Consider the following 19,820-nt stretch of genomic DNA (forward strand, 5'->3'; position numbering starts at 1 on the left):
CAGCACCAGGCTAGACTGGAGGATGAAGGAGGGTGTTGTCCATTGCAGTACTGTTTCATGCACCAGAAATCCTTGGAGTGGGCTTAAAAAACTCTGTACCCGTATTGGGCCAGAGAGAGAGATTGAGGGTGCTGCTGGCCTATTGATCATCCTGTTGCCCAGCAGCATCCTTGACCAAGCTGGTCTCTGGCATGGTGGAGGACAATAGTTCTTCAATATCCATGAGAATGCTGCCATTGGGCTGGAACAGGACTTCATGGGTGGTCCCAGTCCAGTAATGCAGTATGCAAAATTTAGCATGATTCTATGGTGGAATTGGGGAGTGTTCTGAGTGAGTTCAATACAGCTAGTGGAATTTGTGGTGGCAGATGCCACCGGAAGTAGTGCTGGCTTGCCACCAGTCTCATACCAGATGCTTCATCTACAAATGGAGTGGCAGCCATCACTGGTGTCATCGGTAGCAAAGGCCATTCCCACCATGATCTCCATTCTTCAACACATGAAACTGGAGTAAAGAGAGGAGGGGGCAGGGAAAAGTTGGGCGGCAGGCAACTTTAACATTAGCACTGTAGCAGGTGTGTGAGACATCTCTGAATAACAAACACTGGAGAGAAATAATATTACATTGATCATTTCTCGTAAATATATATCCATTTACACAGACTGTCAGAATGCATGCATTCTGCAGGTTTAATTGATTAATTACATTAATTAACAAACTCATTTGATTAATTGGGTAAGCTTTTCTAAATCAAGTGACAGCCCTAGAGACTACATGTTAACCGGATATTAGATTACCCAAAGAGCATTTCAACTAGTTTTATGCCAATCGTTCCACTAAACTTACTACAAAGACACATTTTATTCTCCACTGTAGTTTGCTGAGCACGTCCATCACAAATAGAAAAATTAAAGCATGTAAGTCTGGTAAACATGCATCAATGAATCTAAAAACACAGGGTTTTTTCCTAGTAGTTTCCCCAAATAATCTACAACTCAATAAATACCTTTTTCTTCCATTCTTAGAAATATCCAAATTTAATTCAGGAAAAAGGACAAAACCCCACAATATACCATGTAATAATATACCATATACTTCATCCTTCCTATTCAATTGTCATTTTGTTTCCATTCCAGACTATTTTGCAAATTCACTTGAATGAAAACAGAAGTAAATGAGTTTAATATCCACTGATAGCTCTTCTCGCTGCTATGTTCAGAAGATTTATAGGAGCTAGCTAATTAAGAAAATATAATCTAATAAAGTAAACAAGACTCAACATCTACAAATAGAACAAAATTGCCTAGAGTTTCTGTTGTCCCGGTTACTCAGATGGACAGCCTTTGTTTCAGACAATTAAGCCAGACATTTAAAATTACTACATTGAGAAAGTTCAATTGTTCCCAGACTACTTTCTGAATATTGAGGAATACAATCCTCTTGGAGTGAAACTAAGTGTTTCTCATTAATTACTCTGGGGCAGGATTCACTACTGCAGCATGCCTATTTACATGGCCAAGCAAGGTTTGTTTGTTTTTAATAATATTAAGGGTGTGTGTCATTTGAAGGACATTCACAATTTAAACCACTGTACAATATTTTCTCAAATGAGCATGCATTACACCAGGAATAGATATTAGTGTTTAAATAAGCAGTATGGAAAGTGCACTCACATATGCAAGAGTCATTCATTCACATACTACGGTATTTCCCCACCAGACTATGCCTAAAAGCAGCTTACACAATGTGAGTCATAATACTGTAGATACAACTTGAAGTATGCTATAGCAAAAACAAGTATGGATATCAATAACAAGTGTCAAGAATGCACAGCAGCATTCAATATATCTCAACACACTTAACACAACCATAAAAACAGGGTTAGACTAAACCAACCAGGAAATCATGGCTCTCCACCTTCTGGTTCAATTCCTTTTGCAAAGGGTGCACAACAGGTGGCAGGGCCTGCAATCTTGCCAGTTTTCAGTAAGTAAAGCTCAAGATCATTCAAATGACTCAAGGATGAAACCACCTCAAGGTTGCTTCTCAACCTCAGCTGTCAATCCTGAGAGGCAACTAAGTTATCCCTTATTCATAAAAAGCACTTGCTAGTAATTTCAAAAGCTAGATCTTTGCAGGTTAAACATACTTATCTTCGATGTTTATGATGCAAGTAACTTAGCCCTTATAGAACCAGGCTGAACAATTGCACACATGAAAAACATTATAACATTTTCTATAGGGGAGGAGCCACCACTCAGTGGTAGAACATCTCCTTTGCATGTCAAGGCCCTATGTTCTATCCTTGACATCTTTAGGTAGGGCTTGGGGTGGGGGGTGCTGTCTGAAACCCTGGAGAGTCACTCCCAAGCAGTGCTAGCTGAATTCATGAGTTCACGCCGTGTAAATCAGCTTCTTACATTCCTATGAAAATGTATGATTGCTAAATTCTCTTATATGAGTACAAAAAAATCTTGTGGTGCTTTAATGTCAAATAAATTCATTATACCACAGGCTTTTGTAGGCCACATTCCACTTTGCATGATTACAGCGTCATAATAATTTGTTAGACTTTAAGATGCTTCAAGATTCTTTGCTGCTTTTGTTACCAAGGATGAATATGGCTGGAAATTGCTCTACTGTGGTCTCTATTCTTAGGGTGCTGAACAGATCAACAAAAATCCCTTTGCTCAGCTTCCTATTTTATTAATCTATTAATGCAATGGCCCTCATTCCATCTCATGTGTCATAATGCCCACAGGCAAAATAAAGAACAATGATAGTCAAATAAACATCACAGGAAACTAAAGGGACTACATATACATCCTACATTTAAGCATATTTCTTCTTAGCTTGATAGCTCATTAATGTGGAATGCTTTCAATTAGCATATGGGAGAAGGAAATGAAACATAAATTGCAGTAGCATGGACTGCTGATTTGCTGGACAGGGGGAAAGGCAATATGCAGTAGAACAAATAAAAATGTTCTATATATGTTTGGAAAGCTTGCAGTTTAAACTATGCACCAAAGGACCCCCCCCTCATGTGCAATGTTGGAGCTACAACCCATTTTAAAAGAGCAGAAAGGAAAATGGGTCTTTAGTTGCAATAGTAATAGAGAGGTGTTTTCTGTAAAACAAAACCTTGCTTTGCAATCCATCCTGATTTGTTCTGTGCCAAAGACCCACCAAAAAGTAATTCTGCAGAGCTGCTCTGTAAACATGAAGTTATACACAAGCAGATCAAAAGAAGTATCTAAAGTCAGTGGGCATGGGGTCACAATGAATAGCACCACCTGTCAGCTAAGGAGGAAAAAGCAGAAAGTTTAGCAGTGACCTCATGGCATTCCCCAGCTACTCAGTCCCTATCCCAACCAGGAGCCTTCTGGGGTTGACAGATTTGATGTGTCAAGTACCTGGGAGTCATGGACGATCCCAGGGATCCTGGCATTGAGCATCGCATGTGACCAGAAGAGGTCTCTTCTGGAGCCACATAAAAGTACAATCTGGAGCCCACAGAGCCAAGGAAAAGCCTTCATCTATGATCCAGGAAAGTTCTACCTTAAACAGGGTAAACGTCTGGTACTGTTGGGCCATGGGCATTTAGAAAGGTATCCTGGCATCTGCTGCTGTAAAATAAGCAGAAACTGAGAAATGAAAGCTAGGTGTTAAATGGCACCTTAAATCTAGGTTATGGGTGAAACAATGGAATGTCTAGGCGCACTTTTTTATAACAAGAATACAAAGCTGAAAATGAATGAACTACAGCTAAAATATTATGTTCATTTTTCACATAGTCTAACTCTAGTCCATCCCCTGCCCGCCCACCCCCCTAATATCCTTAAGAGGGTCTCTTCTCCAGTCTTCAGAGAGTAGCTGGAAGTGGGGAGGCAGAAAAAGGTCTTCCTTTCCTTCCACTCTGCAGTTTCAATCTGAAAACTTAGGTGCGTTACTGCACCCAGCGCTCAGAAACTGCTGACGCTAATGAAATTCCCTGTCGCAAAATGCACTTGGAACGATGGGAGTTTTGAACACTGGAAATAAGGTGGGCTCCCCAGCCAACATCCTATTGGAAGTCCTCTGTAACCAGTTAATGCAGCCTCATTGGCACATTCTGCAGCACAAGGAAGTCTCAGTTGGAGGGCTCAGGCCCCTGCAGGTGAGAGCACATCACGTGCAGCATTATATGTAATGTACATAGCAAAGATACAGAAGAACCTCTTCACCAGGTAAACTTCTGAAGAAAGATACCTAACAAACAGGCTTGTTAGGTATCATTCAGTAGGAATGATACTTCAGCTCATGAAGCCACTGAAGACAGTACATTTATGGAAATGATAATTTAGTGTCATTTTTGCTAGCGATGGAAGAGAAGAGAACCCCACAGATTATGTATAATACCACCAGATATAATTACGCTGTTCCTGGCACTGTAGGAAGCTGACTAAATGCTATGTTTATTTTCCCAAATTGTACTGTTTGTGTAGCCAAAAATAAGATTTCCTGCTATTTGTAATTGAAATCTGTGGCCTAATTGTTTGGCTGTTTTGCAAATCATTACACATGGCTGCACATTCCAAGACTTCTTCATGAATAAGGCAAATGCTCCTGCCATGACACACATGGTGTAATGGCATGGCATAATCATAAAGTCTGTGTCAGTTGAGGTTATTCATTCTGCAGAAGGGGTGTTCTGGGCTTATGAATGCGCCAGAAATTATAATTCAGACATCAAGAACAGAACAAGACACTGTAATCAGCCTTATTCCCTTTTTTTTGCTTTCCATGTTGTGGCTGCTTTGTTACCCTCTCACTTCCCAGGACAGTCAACTTGTACAAAGGTGAGAGGATGTAACAGCAAATAGTCACAGTTGTTATTGTGATTTTCTAAGTTTTACTGTTTTGGGACAAAATGAAATCATACAAGGCACTGAGTTGTCCACTGTGCTATGCAACAGTGTCCCCAAGCACAAAGGAGAGTAACTATGGCTAGGCAAGATGGGCACCAGCTGCAGCCCAGAAACCCACCTGTTTCATTGTTAAAATAGCATTAAAGCTATGCAACGTCATATTTTCCCTTTGGAATGACAAGAGGTGAAAAGCCTGATCTCCATCCACTGGGAAACTTAGTGAGGGCAACAGGCCAGACAGATTAGCAGCTTTTCACAGGCTCCTAAACTGACAGTCTAAAACAGTAAAGCACATTCAGAGACTGACGGCTGCTGATGGTTGAACAGCCTCTTCCACCAGGGCTGTTTTCTTTTTGCACTCTAATTTGAAGTTCTGACACAGTATCACTGCAGAGAGGAATAAGTATTTTTGATCAGTGCGAATTTGGGGGTTTCAGCTGCAGTATCCTTAAAGAAACACAAACCGCTCTGGATATGTCCCCTATCCTACAAAACAGTGCTCACGAGGGTCAAGCCGGAGGCAATTCCTATTTTATGCACTGACCTGTGGGAGCAGGGGAATTCAATTAAGTTTGACCTGAAAGGTGAATGTACCTAATTCTCCAGCCAAGTAATGTGTACAAGAATGAATATACCAGTGGAAAGTCTCTGCTGTATTATTAGTGAGAATATACAAAAAAATGCAGTGTTTGGGGAACTAGGGAATGTGCCCCTTCTTGCTCCACTTTCCAACTCTTCCGCCTCTCCCCCCCTTAGACCTCACCAAAGCTCCCTTACTCATATGACACAGCTCACACTGATTTCCAGTTCATGTGGAAATAATTCTTATGAGAACTATTTATCCAGGAAAGGGGATCTGTGGCACTCTAGATGTGGTTCTACCCATGACTCTCATCATCTCCAGCCAGCATCTCTGATGGTCAGAGATGGTGGTAACTGCAGTTCAGCAAAATCTGGAGGGCAACAGGTTCCCCATGTGCTCCCCACATCATTATAACTATCTTCAGTAAAGTATGCCAACAAAAATATTTGATTTCCAATAACTTTCATAGACTCACATAATGGAAGATTTGCCTGTTCAAAACAGTGGAACTTAATTCCAAGTCAACATTAATAGATAGGATTGCACTCAGTGGAATAAATTACCAGCACCGATGTTTTCAATTGATTTGTCTATCAATCAATAGGTGGCTTCCCTATTTGTAATCTGAAGCTATAAACAGCATACAAGGAAAGTTAGGTTGTCTGTAGGAAACACTGTGTGTGTCAAACATAAACAGCATTCCAAACAATAACAGCAATGCGACGGGGTGAGCTCCCGTTGCTCGGTCCCAGCTCCTGCCAACCTAGCAGTTCGAAAGCACGTCAAAATGCAAGTAGATAAATAGGAACCGCTACAGCGGGAAGGTAAACGGCGTTTCCATGTGCTGCTCTGGTTTGCCAGAAGCAGCTTTGTCATGCTGGCCACATGACCTGGAAGCTATACGCCAGCTCCCTCGGCCAATAATGCGAGATGAGCGCCGCAACCCCAGAGTCGGTCACGACTGGACCTAATGGTCAGGGGTCCCTTTACCATATATATATATATATATATCCAGAAGGCAGCAAGATATCCATGTAATATAATCCCAGATTAAAAATACAAATCTGTTAGATATTAGCTAAGTATGCAATTGCAAAAGAGATGTCCCACATCTTTTCAGAAGCAAGCTAACCTTCTACATACAGTGTTTCTCCAAATATAAGACACCGTCTTATATTTATCTTTCCTCAAAAAAAAAACCACAATGGCTTATTTTGAGGGGATGTCTTATTTTTTTATTAAGTATGATACAGTTTAACCTACACGGTTAAACTGCCTATCACTATGGCTTATTTTCGGGGTATGGCTTATATTCCTTGAATGCTTAAAAATCCTGCTATGGCTTATTTTATGGCTATGTCTTATTTTCAGAGAAATAGGGTACATGTAGATGAAGACCATCTCTGCTTGCTCACACATCTTCCTTTGAGCACACGGCACTGACCACATCTTCTGATGTTCTAAAACAGGGGTCAATAACCTTTTTCAGCCATGGGATGGTCCACCTTCCCCCAGACCATGTTTTGAAAAAAATATATGAATGAATTCCTATGCCCCACAAATAACCAAGAGATACATTTTAAATAAAAGCACACATTCTACTCATGTAAAAACACCAGGCAGGCCCCACAAATAACCCAGAGATCCATTTTAAATAAAAGGGCACATTCTACTCATATAAAAACATGCTGATTCCCCGACCGTCCATGGGCCGGATTGAGAAGGCAATTGGGCTGCATCTGGCTCATGGGCCTTAGGTTGCCTACCTCTGTTCTAAAAGCTTGCAGCTGATGTGCTGTTTTGGACAGCCCTACATGAGATGGTAGGGTAAGGTTACCAGATGTCCCCAGATTTACAAATCAGTCCCCTGACAAAATCCTATCATTCCGACTGATTTCAACGAAGTGTCCCTGGATTCATTGGAAAAAATCTGGTAACCTTATGGTAGGGCATATGGCTATAGACAACTGGATCAGTCACTGTTTGAGGCTAATTGGCATTAGATAATTCAGTGGAGGGATGGAGTATGATGCAGGAAATAAAATTTAAAAGATAGGAGAAACAGGGTGGAAGACTAGGTGTTTGTTTTAGGGTTTTTTAAAAACAACAACCCAAGATTCAATAAGACGCAATAACATTTCTTGTGATAACATTCAGTTTACTGATGTGTCAAAAAACATGGAAACTCTAAGTTACAACAACTGATCTTTGCTTCTGAACCATGTAGCAATAAACATGTTCCACACTGTCACATATTGTGCTTGCTTACATGTGAGCACAATACACCCACATGCACCCACATTTCACCTTGGACTTTCAGCTCCAATCCTCTTTCTCTGCAGGTTGGGGGAACACTCTGGTTTACTTGCAGGCTTTAATCTGGGTAAGAGGGTATATGTTTGCAGTAATATGGAGGGAGGCTGTGACAAGATGTAAAGGTGGAGAATGCAGAGGGGACAGGAGACATGGGGCAGCCAGGCATTGGGGAAAGTGTCTGTCTCCAATTTCACCTTCCATACTAAGTCAATCTTTTAATTAATAAAATTTTTGTATAGCCTTTCCAAGTGCTCATGTAAATCATATGCAATATTATTATTATTATTATTATTATTATTATTATTATTGCATTATTTATTATTAACTATAACCCATCCTTTGCCCTAAGGCCCCAGAATTGGTAAAAACATTGAAACACAGTACTAGAAACAGTTTTTAAACAACCTAGAGTGCAGTGGTCAGCTCATCTCTGTCCAAAAGGGCCATAGCTGGTGAACCAGCAATAGCTAAAAAAAAAAAGGCATTCCTAGCCCCTAAAGCCACCCAACCCTCCAGTGACAGTGTTGAATCCAGGAGTACCCCCTAAATTGAGAATCTGCTCCTTCCAGGGGACTACAACCCCATTCAGGGCAGTTCGCCTTCCCACCTCCCAGATGTGAGAACTTGGGACAACTAAAACCTGTCTTTTCAGGATTCAACTTCATTTTTTTTTTGGCCCACATCCAGCCCATCTTACACCTCTACTGCCTATTCTGATTCACATGGAACAGAGAGATCGAGCTGCATGTCACCAGCAGAGATTGACACACTTCACTCCAAATTTCCTGTTGACACCTGCCAAAAGCTTCATATACATGTTGTATCTAGTCGATATCATTACACAACCCTATAAGGCAATAATATATTATTATCTCCCATTATCCCATATTCCAGATAGGGGAGGGAAATGCTGGAGCTTAGAGGGAGTGCCTTGTCTAAAGTCACAAAAATGAGTGGATGGCAGAGGCGAGATCTGAACCAGAGACTTTGAATTCAGTCTAAAAGTTGCATACGTATATTGTTAATCTCAGTATGCATATTTTTAATCTCGGTTTCATAATTACGACCATGATTCTGATTCTAACACTAATAAGGATCTGGGTTGATTTGATTCCCCGCCCCCCCCCCAATAAGGTCAGAATGGATGGAGGCTAGACAGAGATACATTTTGAGCAATATTTTACTCAGGAAAAGTGCAGCCATAACACACACACACACACACACACACACACACACACACACACACACGTGTGTTCTGCATTACTTCAGATAGCATTGCCACAACAAACCAACAGGTAACAAACTACTGTAAGTCCCTTTCTGAGCTATGTTGGTCCTTTTTTTTATCAAATATGTCCTGCTTAAGCAAGTAAAGCTATTCTAAAGCACTGAAGATAAGATCCATTTATTTTCCTCCCCTACGTTATAATATGGTTTGGGTATTGCATATGTAGGTTACTTTACACACCGCCATCTGCTGTTATGAAGTGTGCTAAATGTTGCTAATCAGATTATATAGGCCTTGCTGAAAATTTAGAGAGGCAATCACGTTATTTTCCCCATGTTGAGCGCACACAGAGGATGACACTTCTGACGTTTCTGTTCTTAGCCGCCACCAGCAACGACTTTTATATAAGCCTAATTTTCAACAGTGCAAACCATTTCCCATATGTGAACAAATAATCAAATGCACCAGATCTACAGAGACATGACGATACCACAGAGGGAATTATGTCTTCAGCGCTCTTGTAGCAGGAGTTCTGCACAGTCAGCACTGCAACTGTGCTGCTTCATTCAAGGCATGTTTGATGTGCTGTCAAAACAAAGACTCCAGAGAATGCCAACCTCTACAATGAGCTTGTGCTAGTGTCTTAAGCTTCTGAAGACCTCAGATTATGAGTATCAATATACATCACACAAGCAGTAAAAAGCAATCAACATACACTTTGAAGAGCTGTTAAATGTTAAATGGAGTAATTCCTGCTGTGCAAGCAGGAATTTTAACGTAGTATTAAGGCTCGGCTGCAGAATACTTATTTTGGGGACTGAATTGTCTTAGAGAAACCATCCATTCACCACAGCCCATATATATTGAGGGAGTGTTATCCAGGTGGGTTACCTGCCCACCCACAACACTAATGGATCAGTGCAGGGTTTTAACAGAGGAAGTATTTCAGAAGACAGAGCTTCCAGGGACACATCCTGAATTTTCAGTACTTACTGTGGCGCATATGTTGGTTTAGAGTTAAAGAACCTCGTTTAGGCACACCTGCAAAGCCTGGGCATGGAAACGGATTTTCTTTGAGCAGCAGACATCAATGGCGAATCTTGGACCACTTTTGAAATTACCCAGTTTCAAATGCCACTTCTTCAGGTAAGGCACAGGGAGGGAAGAGGATGCCTGCTCTTCATGAACCTCAACTACCCTACTCCATCTCTGACTGTGCATTTTTTTCATCACAGCCATCTAAAGGCATCAACTGTTTTTAAGTACATGTGTATATATTTTTCAGGATTTATATCAAAACCTATAAACAGTTTGCATCCGCTATAATTCAGCCTTTAATCCACTAGAATGGAAAAAGGGATTCACGTTTCATGTGTGAAGGGAGTTCAGGACTGAGAGTATAATAACATAAAATAAGCACTCAGACTTTGCGTTAGTTTAAAGTCACTGCAGGCTACTATGCTGTAAGGTATGTGCATTTTAAAAGGGAGAAACATTGACAGAGATCAAAGAGAGGCAAATAATAAGAGCGCTCATTTAAGGCTCCATTTCTTTGATGTGCACAGGGCAGAGAAGACAAAAGGATTACTTTTCACGGGGAAATGAAGATGAAGCACTGTCTCCCTTGCACAATATTACAAAGCCCCCTGCAAAACCTTGGCATCAGTCGATAGGTTGCCTGAGTGATGGCATAGCTGTTATTCCCACCACAACTGCTTATCTTTCGGCAAATCTTTAGGACAGAGAGAAAGCAATTTGAGTTCTTTGTTCTCTGCCTGATCTGCACACAGACAAAAATGCTTTCCAAGAGTCAGTGGTGCTGTTGCATTCTTAGACATTCTGTAACAACTTTTCAACTACAGTACCAGTTAACAGGAATGTTTGTTTACATCCTGCCTTTCTCCCAGGGAGCTCAAAGTGGCATGCAGAGAGAGTTTCCTATCCAAGCACTGACTAGACCCAAACCTCATTCACTTCAGCAAGGCTGTTCCATCCTGCGCCTTCAGCCCATGCCCTGTGTTAGATCAACATGCATTTCCTTTTTTACAAAAAGCAACAACAAATAGTATGTTACAATATTTGCTTTTGTGACCCCCTGCTTATTTTTACTACATGCTGTGAACCAATTTGTCTGTCATGCATTTAAAGCTCATCCTCTCCCTGTGGGAGAGAAACACTAAAATGGCTGTAAGGTTTCCCATAAAATTGTGCAGTACTTGAGGGGAAATACTTTCTCTAAGTTGCTGCGCAAACAGAAATGTTTTATTAAAATGAAATATACAAAGCATGTTCTGAAAAGTTATGATTCAGCCCTCAATTAAACATGCACATCATCAATGTGTTTTTTTAATTAAAAAAACTAAACGAAACACACAAGACCTAGTATAGCAAAGAAAAATTGAAAAATGCACACAAGTTATCCCCAGGACAATTTTAATTTTCAGTATGTTTTCCTGCCATCGGTGCAAAAAAATGTGTTTTCATATTACAAGCCTATTCATACAAAGCTTACTACGTTGAAGTAAACTTCACTGTGTTCTGTAGGACTTTCAAGTTTGTGTGTACTGGATTGCAGGCTTTGTTACTTTGTAATCTGCTCTTCAAACTCTGATGAGTTCTCATAGCAAAAAACAATTTCAATAACAAATAAATGTCAACGCCATTTAAAAAAAACCCAGGGAGAAAAATACATAATAAATTAGCAGCATTATCTGAACAGCAGGGAGTGTAGTCTAAACCACATTTGGAAAGGAAAAGCTGTTTAGGAAGGAAAGCTGTGCCATGCAGCCCTATAGATATGATTGCACAAAGGTAAGCAAAATTAAGTTCAGTGGGACTTACGCATAGGTAAGTGGGTAGTGATTTGCAGCCTTACATGAAAAATTTCATGGCAGCAGAGAACTGGCTATTGATTGTGGAAGACAATCAAGCCTCTGAAGAAGGTGATGCCTGCAGCAAAGATTTATCAGTTGGCAGAGCATGAGACTCAATCTCAGGGTCGTGGGTTCAAACCGTATGTTAGGTGAAATATTCCTGCACTGCAGGTGCTTAGAGTAGATCATCTACAATTCCATGATTCTATTATTATCAGGCCTCAGTGTGAGCATGAGAGGAGAATCCTTGACCCAGGCTGTACGGAACTATATAAGATCCAGAAGTTAGACATTAGCCTTAAAATAAACTGGCAACCAGCGGAACTTCTGCGGCATTGGTGGTACATGCTCCTGTCAGCCATTACCAATCACCAACCTGACCATTGTATTCCAGACCAAATGAAGTTTCTATACTGCCTTGATGGGCAGCCCCACAAATAGTGCATTTCAACAGTCCAATTGAAAACTTATCAGAATATGCAGAACAGTACATAAGAACTATGGCCACATGACCCATCTGGCAAGTATGTGTTTTAAAAATGAACATCAACAGCCCAAGGAGTTATCTAATTACAAATTTTCTTTCAACACAAAAGAGACAAAATACCATTTTATTTATGAGCCACAAAGTCATTAAAAATATTACAGAGGTTTACAAATGCTGTATGTCCCTCCTACAACCAAAGTGTTCAGACAATCCCACTTCACAGGAAATCAAATGCAGTGGTGCAATAAAGCAAATATAAACTTATTCTAAACTAAGCTACCAACATAATCCTGTGTCCATCAAAACTGTACTCTCAACTTTTATCACTTCAAACTTCTACTGGATTCCCAGCCCAAAGGAAGACCTACAAGCCCTTGCCACTCTGCTCCTTGTCTATACAGAAGCTCCCCTGCAGCCCTGTTACTTTCCCTGCTTCATTAGCAGGCAAGAGGAACAGGGGATCTAGCCCAGAGTGGCAGGCAATGCCCCCCATAGTTTGACGCACAAACTTCCCCAGAAAGAGGCTTTGGTAGCTTATGGCAACCAAGGAGCCAATGACAGGCAACAGCAGCTGGTGCTGCCATGGAGATCCCTGCTCTTCTCCATGGCAGCAAGAACGGCAACAGGAGGATATGGGAGAGCAGCTAACACTGACTGCCAAGCTGCTGCAGGGTCCACACTGTGTGTATTCTTGTAAGGGGAGATGGTTAGACAAGAGTAGGGCAAGAGGAAAGGGAGGAGAAATATTTGAGATGCCTTATGCAAGAAACTACTGCACTATCCCCTCCCCCAATCAATTTATGCACCAAAGTTGCAAAAAACAGACTTTAAAAACAAAATCAAACAAACATGGAAAACTCCGGCTTCCTATCTCTCAGCAAAATTTCCCCAATTCCTTCTCCAACTTCACCTTTTTATTTAATAGGTTCATGATCTGTGCTTCTCTTTATCCAGTAAGGGCTGCTTCACACAAGACAAAATGCCCTGCATGGACAGGTAAGATCCTTGTTCTTTGCCCTATACTTGGAAGCTAGTTCCACTCTGCAGTGAACAGAGATCACTTACATATAATAGGTAATGTCATGTAACCCATATGTGCAATTTGCGGAGAGCCATGAATTGCAGTGACTTACTGCTAATGATACACATGGCCTGAAAGGCATTCATCACCTGTGAAAGTACATACAGGTTTCAAGCAATTGCACATGGAAGTGATTTAAGAGTAGGAATGAGCCTCTAGTGAAATCTTGTCAAGAAGGCACTCTTAATGGAGCAGAAGTGAACTCCGGGTACAAAACAGGAGCTGGCACTTGCATTTCACTGCAAATGATGAAGAAGGATTTTGCATGAAAGTCAAGGCTGTCTTTATAGCTGTAAGTGTTCCACGTGTACCAAAACAAAGAAGATTTCATACTGAAGAGCTATGAAAAATAAAAAGAATTTTTCACAGCTGTTAGGAATATTGCAAGTTTAAAATTTATAAATATGTCCTTAAAACGCCCAGATAAATTTGAAGACCAGAACAAAACATAAGGAGTGGGTGCAGATTTCAATGGATAAGTCTGAGATAGCACTCTACCCCAGTACATAAGTCACTCCTGTTAATAACTTTGAGATAAAACAGGGAAACAGAAGAATAGCGGAAGGAATGCCCTTGCCCTCCCTAGAATTTGAGTTACTTATCATAAACCTGAAACACTACCAAAATAAAAAATAAAAAAATCAGTGTTGCTATCATACAAAGACAGCAATGAAGCGGACCTTGTGTTTTGGTCTTAAAGAGAAGTTTTATTAGCACATCCCCTAATCCAAGAAGGGGGTGAACAATTGCCTTCGACATAGTTTTGCCTATCTGGATCTCATGTTTTCAAAGGAAGAGGTTTCGCAAGCACAGCGCTCATGCCTGCAAAATACCAAGATTGTAAAACAGAATGGCTGTGTGCGTCTTTCATTCATTCATTCAGGAAGCCTGTTATCCTACAATGAGGCGCATCCTTCATAGCAACCTCCCTAAACAACCCGATCTGCCGCTCTCCCCTCCCCAAAATGATCGTGGTAACCTGGCGCGTGAAAACAAGGGAGAGCACCCTTCACTTTCCTTTTCTTTCCTTTCCTTCCCCTTCTTTTCTTTTTAAAGGGGAACAACTTTGCTGTAGACGGGGCTGCTCCCCTGCTGGACCACCTGCCCACTTTGGTGAAGGGGGCGCCCGCAGCAGAGCCCCCGCCCTGGCGCCCTACCTGTAAGGGATCCAGTCCGCCTGGTGCTTCGAAGTCATCGCTCGCCGATGGAGCTAGCAGCCGAGGCAGGGGCAGCAGTCCCCAGGACCGGGACGGGAGGCGAGCGGGCGGGCGCGGATCCCCTGGTCACAGCCCCCCACCGGCCAGGGCAGCATCCTTTACCCGGCCTAAGGAGCGGCGGCGGCGGCGGCGAGGTCAAGTACATGGGGAGGAATTATCCAAGCGGGGCTCCGAAGAGCAGAGGCAGCATTTTCCGCGCGAGGGTCGCGCTGCGACGGCGGCAGGAGGCTCCCCTCGCCACAGTCCCTTTCGCCAGCGGCAGCGCCTCGAGGAGCTGGGCTGGCCAGCGAGTCGCTCACGAGAGGGAGGCGAGGAGGAGCAGGAGAAGCCGCGGCGGCGACTCTGGCGACCCCCGAGCCCGCGTCCAGGCCGTTGTTGCCTTTCTTCAGCCAATCAGGGTCAGCCCGCGCGTTTGTACACAGAGCCGAGGAGAGACGCCCGCCTTGCCCCAGCAGCGCCGAGGCGCGGCCACTGCGCTACACTGCACTGCATTGCATTGCATGGCCCTGGACGCGGCAGCCGGGCCGGCCGCCTCAAAAGCGCCTCCCTCCCTCCTTCGCCCTCCCGCCGGCCAATCGTCAGCGCCCTCAGGCCTGCCGGAGTTCCCCGCCTCGACCGTCGGCGTGGCCTGCGCGTCGCGCGCGCCCTGTCGCCAGGGGGGTTCCGAGACCAACGCAGGCGCGCGCATCTTTGAAGCGGGAGGGGGGAATGAAAAGAGCGGGCCGGAGAGAAGGAGGTGGGAGCCGGCGGTGGCTTGGAAATGGCGCGTGCGAGGCGGAGGCTAAGGTGCGGGGGGGGGGGTATGGATAAAGAAGTTGTGGTGTTCACAATGCTCTCCTGAGTAGAAGGAGCCCCCTCCAAAATAAACAAACAAACATGCCACAACCAATAACCAAGGACGACGTAGGAAGCTGACTTCTACTGAGTCAGGTCATCTGTCCATCTAGCTCAGGATTGTGCGCACTGGCAGGCAGGATTTCCAGGGTTTCAGACGCAAGAATAGCATTACCCTCCAACATTTCTCCGATGAAAATAGTAGAATTATCATTAAGGAATGGGAAGTCCCTATTTATACCCCACACCTCTTACTGAGCTGCCCCAGCCACACTGGGCAGCCTCCATCATTTCTAAAAACATACAACATTAAACATTTAAGAAACTTCCCTATGCAGGATTGCCTTCAGACGGCTCGGGGGTCGGATAACTCCACACCCTCCAACATTTCTCCAATGAAAATAAGGACAGCCCAAGGAAAAGCGGGACATTCCTGGATCAAATCAGAAATCATGATGGCTTCTCTAAATCAGGGACGTCCCTGCAAAATAGGGACACTTGGAGGGTCTGGAATGGTCTCTCCTATCTCTACCTGGAGATGCTGGGGGTTGAACCTTCTGCATGCTGTACCGCTGAGGTGTGACCCTTTCCTTCCTGAACATTCATCCAGGTTTGTTCAGAGTAAGAGCAGGCATGGGCTGCTTCATGAGTATCTATTCTGATTTGTTTGTGGGGAGGTTAGATGGTGATGTGTCAAAAGGAATGTTCTCTCATCTTTCCCAATGCCTTTCCCCTCTCCCCCTTATCTCAGAAAGTCACATCTTTGGAGATTGTTGTGCAAGACTTCCCAATCAACTATGGCTGCCTTCATGTGACAGTTTGTTCTGCTGCTGCTGTTAATCTCTGCATTAGTTTTGAGCTTTCACAACATGTCAAAGCTGCTTTCAGAAATCTAGTGGACGTTTATTGCTCATTTCCATGTTAATTGCTTCGAGGGGAAAACATTTGCAATCCCATTAAGAATGCATTCAGACTTAAAAAATATTGTGTTAATTTCCCTGTTTATAATGCTAGCGCTTCTGTGCCTTTTTCTAATATTCCTTTCACACTCCAGTACCTGTTGCATTCTGGAACTGGCTTTTAGACCATTACACTGGTATTTCACAATAAATTTCACCCACACCAATGGACATAGGAGCCAACTCCAGGGTGCTGCCTGGGTGGACTTCTGGTATTATCCAGCATGGGTGTTCTTACAGTTAATGTCCGAAAAAACAGGCATGACTGCATGTTTAGCAGCTACAACCTGGACATTGCTGTGTGAGCAGCATTCTGTTCATGTCGTGGGGCTTCCCCTTCTCTCCCCATACACCCCCCAAAATCTGCTCCAGAAGGCTCCTCATCCTCGAGCAGATTTTGAGGATATTTTTATTTTTACTATCTGAGGATCACGGGGCAGTTTATAATATAAAAACACAGAAATACGTAACACAGTAGAAGGTGAAGGAGAAGTTCTGTTGTGCAAATGGAGTGTCGTTGTATCCAAATGCAGCCATATAACAGAAAGGGGAAGAAGAGAGGATAGTAATGAGGATTAAAAGGCAGACTTCAACAGTTACCATACCAGAAATGCCTGTAAGAGGTACTACCAGTCTTCTTTCTCTCTCCCACTATCTACTAGCACTTTGTTCTGTGAACACTTTTGATTCTTGTCCCTCTAGTACAACAAACTCTGTTGCCAGAAAAAGCCACTCATCCTGGCTGCATGCTACTGTTCCTTTTGTACACAAAACACTCTCCTGTTATTAAAATAATGCAAACACTTGCACCAATTCAAATAGCCCAAAAGTTCAGTGAGAGAGATTTTTTTTCCATGTTTGCAAACAAATTCTTCAAGCAATCTGTTACATTGTAAGGCACTTTCACATCCCACTGATAACATCATGAATCTATAGCAGGCATCCCCAAACCTCAGCCCTCCAGATGTTTTGGACTACAATTCCCATCTTCACCGACCACTGGCCCTGTTAGCTAGGGATCATGGGAGTTGTAGGCCAAAACATCTGGAGGGCCGCATTTTGGGGATGCCTGATCTATAGGCTTCTGATTTTAAATACATACCTCAAATAATTCTCAGAAAAGGGCAAGGTTAAGACAGACAATGCAACACAGAATTTTATTTCTGTCTGCCACAGCCTAGCTTTCAGAAGGAAATAGTAGTTGCATGGCTTTAATCTGCAAGTTTAAAAATAGGCCAGGCTTTATCGTCTTGGTCAGACATCCCCAAACTTAGGCCCTCCAGATGTTTTGGACTACAATTCCCATCATCCCTGACCACTGGTTCTGTTAGCTAGGGATCATGGGAGTTGTAGGCCAAAACATCTGGAGGGCCGCAGTTTGGGGATGCCTGGTCTTGGTCTTAAGAGCTTACAGTGTTACTACAAACATCAATGTAGACACAAGGAAATGTGTCTGCCCTTGCATTATTTTCTTTCAGATCTATCGCATACTAGCCTGGTTATAGTCTTTGTGAGTTTCCCATACCCTCTCCCCAGAAAGTTGTATTTAATTCTCCCTGACCCTCACCACAAAAACAATGCCTTTGTGCAACAATGTACTCACTTGAGATAATAGAACCACAGACTTATTCATTTGTCATTGATTTGATTCTCACATTGCTTGGAGTAACTATCAACATCAAAGATTGACAAATTCAGGACATTAGAGCACCAAACTCTTGTTCCAAATAGAAGAAAATCATTCACACAAAGGATGTAGCAAATGAACAGCTAAAATATAAGGATCCACATCCCAACTCGTATATTTCTGGCCTGCCACAAATTTTTGCCTACAACAGGGCCTTCAATGTTGCTGCACCAGTTCTCTATCTTGAATTATGCCAGGCTCTTGCAATTGTGGGCTTCTAGAATATGCTAAAAACCCTTTTTGTCTCCCCCTCACTCAGACTTCTCTAGCTTAGCATGCCATTCTTGTTAATTTTTCCACAACAAACAATTTGAATATGCCTGCGGGGGGGGGGGGGGTGTCATTGTTTCTTTTTCTTTTTCTTCCTTCCTTTTTTAGACACAAATAAATAAATAAATAGCTAAACAAGTACCGGGTAACATTTATTTAGCAGCAACGGACAACTTTGTGATTCAATCAAAAGGACATGTGCATGTACCACCCACTGGTGTACACATAGTAATATAATCTTTTTTTCTTTTTTCTTTTTTAAAGGTTTCATCTTAAAAACAAAGAACAACCAAGCCTAACAACCTTTAAAGATACAAAAAGAAAGAGCAGCAGATAAAGTGTGGTGTGTTTCCTAAAGCAGTGGTTCCCAATTGGTGGTCTGCGGATCCCAGGGGCTCCGTGGCAGCATTCACATAACAAAAACTACCATAGAAATATCAAAATTATCAAAAGTAGGGGGTCCATGGCTTGGCTTTTGAAAAACAAGGGGTTCACAGTACAGTGGTACCTTGGTTTGCAACCGTTTTGGATTACAACCGTTTTGGATTACAACCACATCAAACCCGGAAGTGCTGCTCCCCCCTTTTTATTATTACAACCCTTTTTTTTAATTACAACCAATTTTGGGGGGGGGGCATTGGTGAAAGCACACCTTGGGTTACAACCTGTTTTGGTTTACAACTGGACCTCCAGAACCGATTATGGTTGTAAACCAAGGTACCACTGTACTTAACTAATTGAGAACCACTGTCCTAAAGGATTTGTCAATAAATGCCTAGTATCAACCTACTTAAGGCTTTCTGGAATTTTGCATTCATCTAGGGAGATATCAGTCATTCTGCTTACCAGCTGTTCCAGACCACCTTGTGCTACCTTGAGCAGCCAAGACAGGCAAGGGTCAAGCGCACAGGTAGTTGGCCTTATTTTAAATCACTCTTTTGAAAAATGGGTCAAAAGCAATGTTATAGCTAAGGGTCCAATTCCCAAACCTTCTTGAAAATCATTTTTCGCAAGGGCTGTTTCAATTAGGATGCTAATTGGTTGCCTAAGCCTTCTAGCATTTCCTACATTAAAAGTGACCTGTCCAGATTTCATGACTGATACAGTGACTACCCCCCATGCGCCAAACCCCTGCACTTGTTAAAAACAAAATCCATCTATCAATTGAGCCTAACTAACAAAAAAGCATCAGGAGATAGTCTCTTCAGTCAGAAGGATTTAATATAAGAGACTAACATATATTTCCTTTTAATTAAAAATTAAATAGCCTAGTCCTGTAACACAGCAATCTCCCTGGCGGACAAGAAATATCTGTCAAAACTGTTGTTTAAGCCGAGTGATTTTTGTTTCTCATTCATATTCCCTCTTACTGCA

The 19,820-nt window shown here is 42.5% G+C and overlaps 1 protein-coding gene across 3 annotated transcripts in view; it reads right to left on the bottom strand.

The window, feature by feature from the left end:
• TUB (TUB bipartite transcription factor) overlaps positions 1 to 19,820 on the bottom strand; it is a 124,636-nt gene that overhangs the window by 53,460 nt on the left and 51,356 nt on the right. Inside the window, exon 1 of one of the 3 annotated variants that reach the window (XM_060275879.1) lies at positions 14,637 to 15,097. The exons of the other annotated variants lie outside the window; for them this stretch is intronic. Within the exon in view, the coding sequence (XP_060131862.1) occupies positions 14,637 to 14,674 (38 nt within the window). The 5' untranslated portion in view covers positions 14,675 to 15,097. Of the gene's footprint in view, positions 1 to 14,636; positions 15,098 to 19,820 lie in introns of those variants that run through there. 3 annotated transcript variants of the gene reach the window in all.

Source organism: Zootoca vivipara, chromosome 1 (assembly GCF_963506605.1).
Source record: "Zootoca vivipara chromosome 1, rZooViv1.1, whole genome shotgun sequence".
NCBI lineage: Eukaryota > Metazoa > Chordata > Lepidosauria > Squamata > Lacertidae > Zootoca > Zootoca vivipara.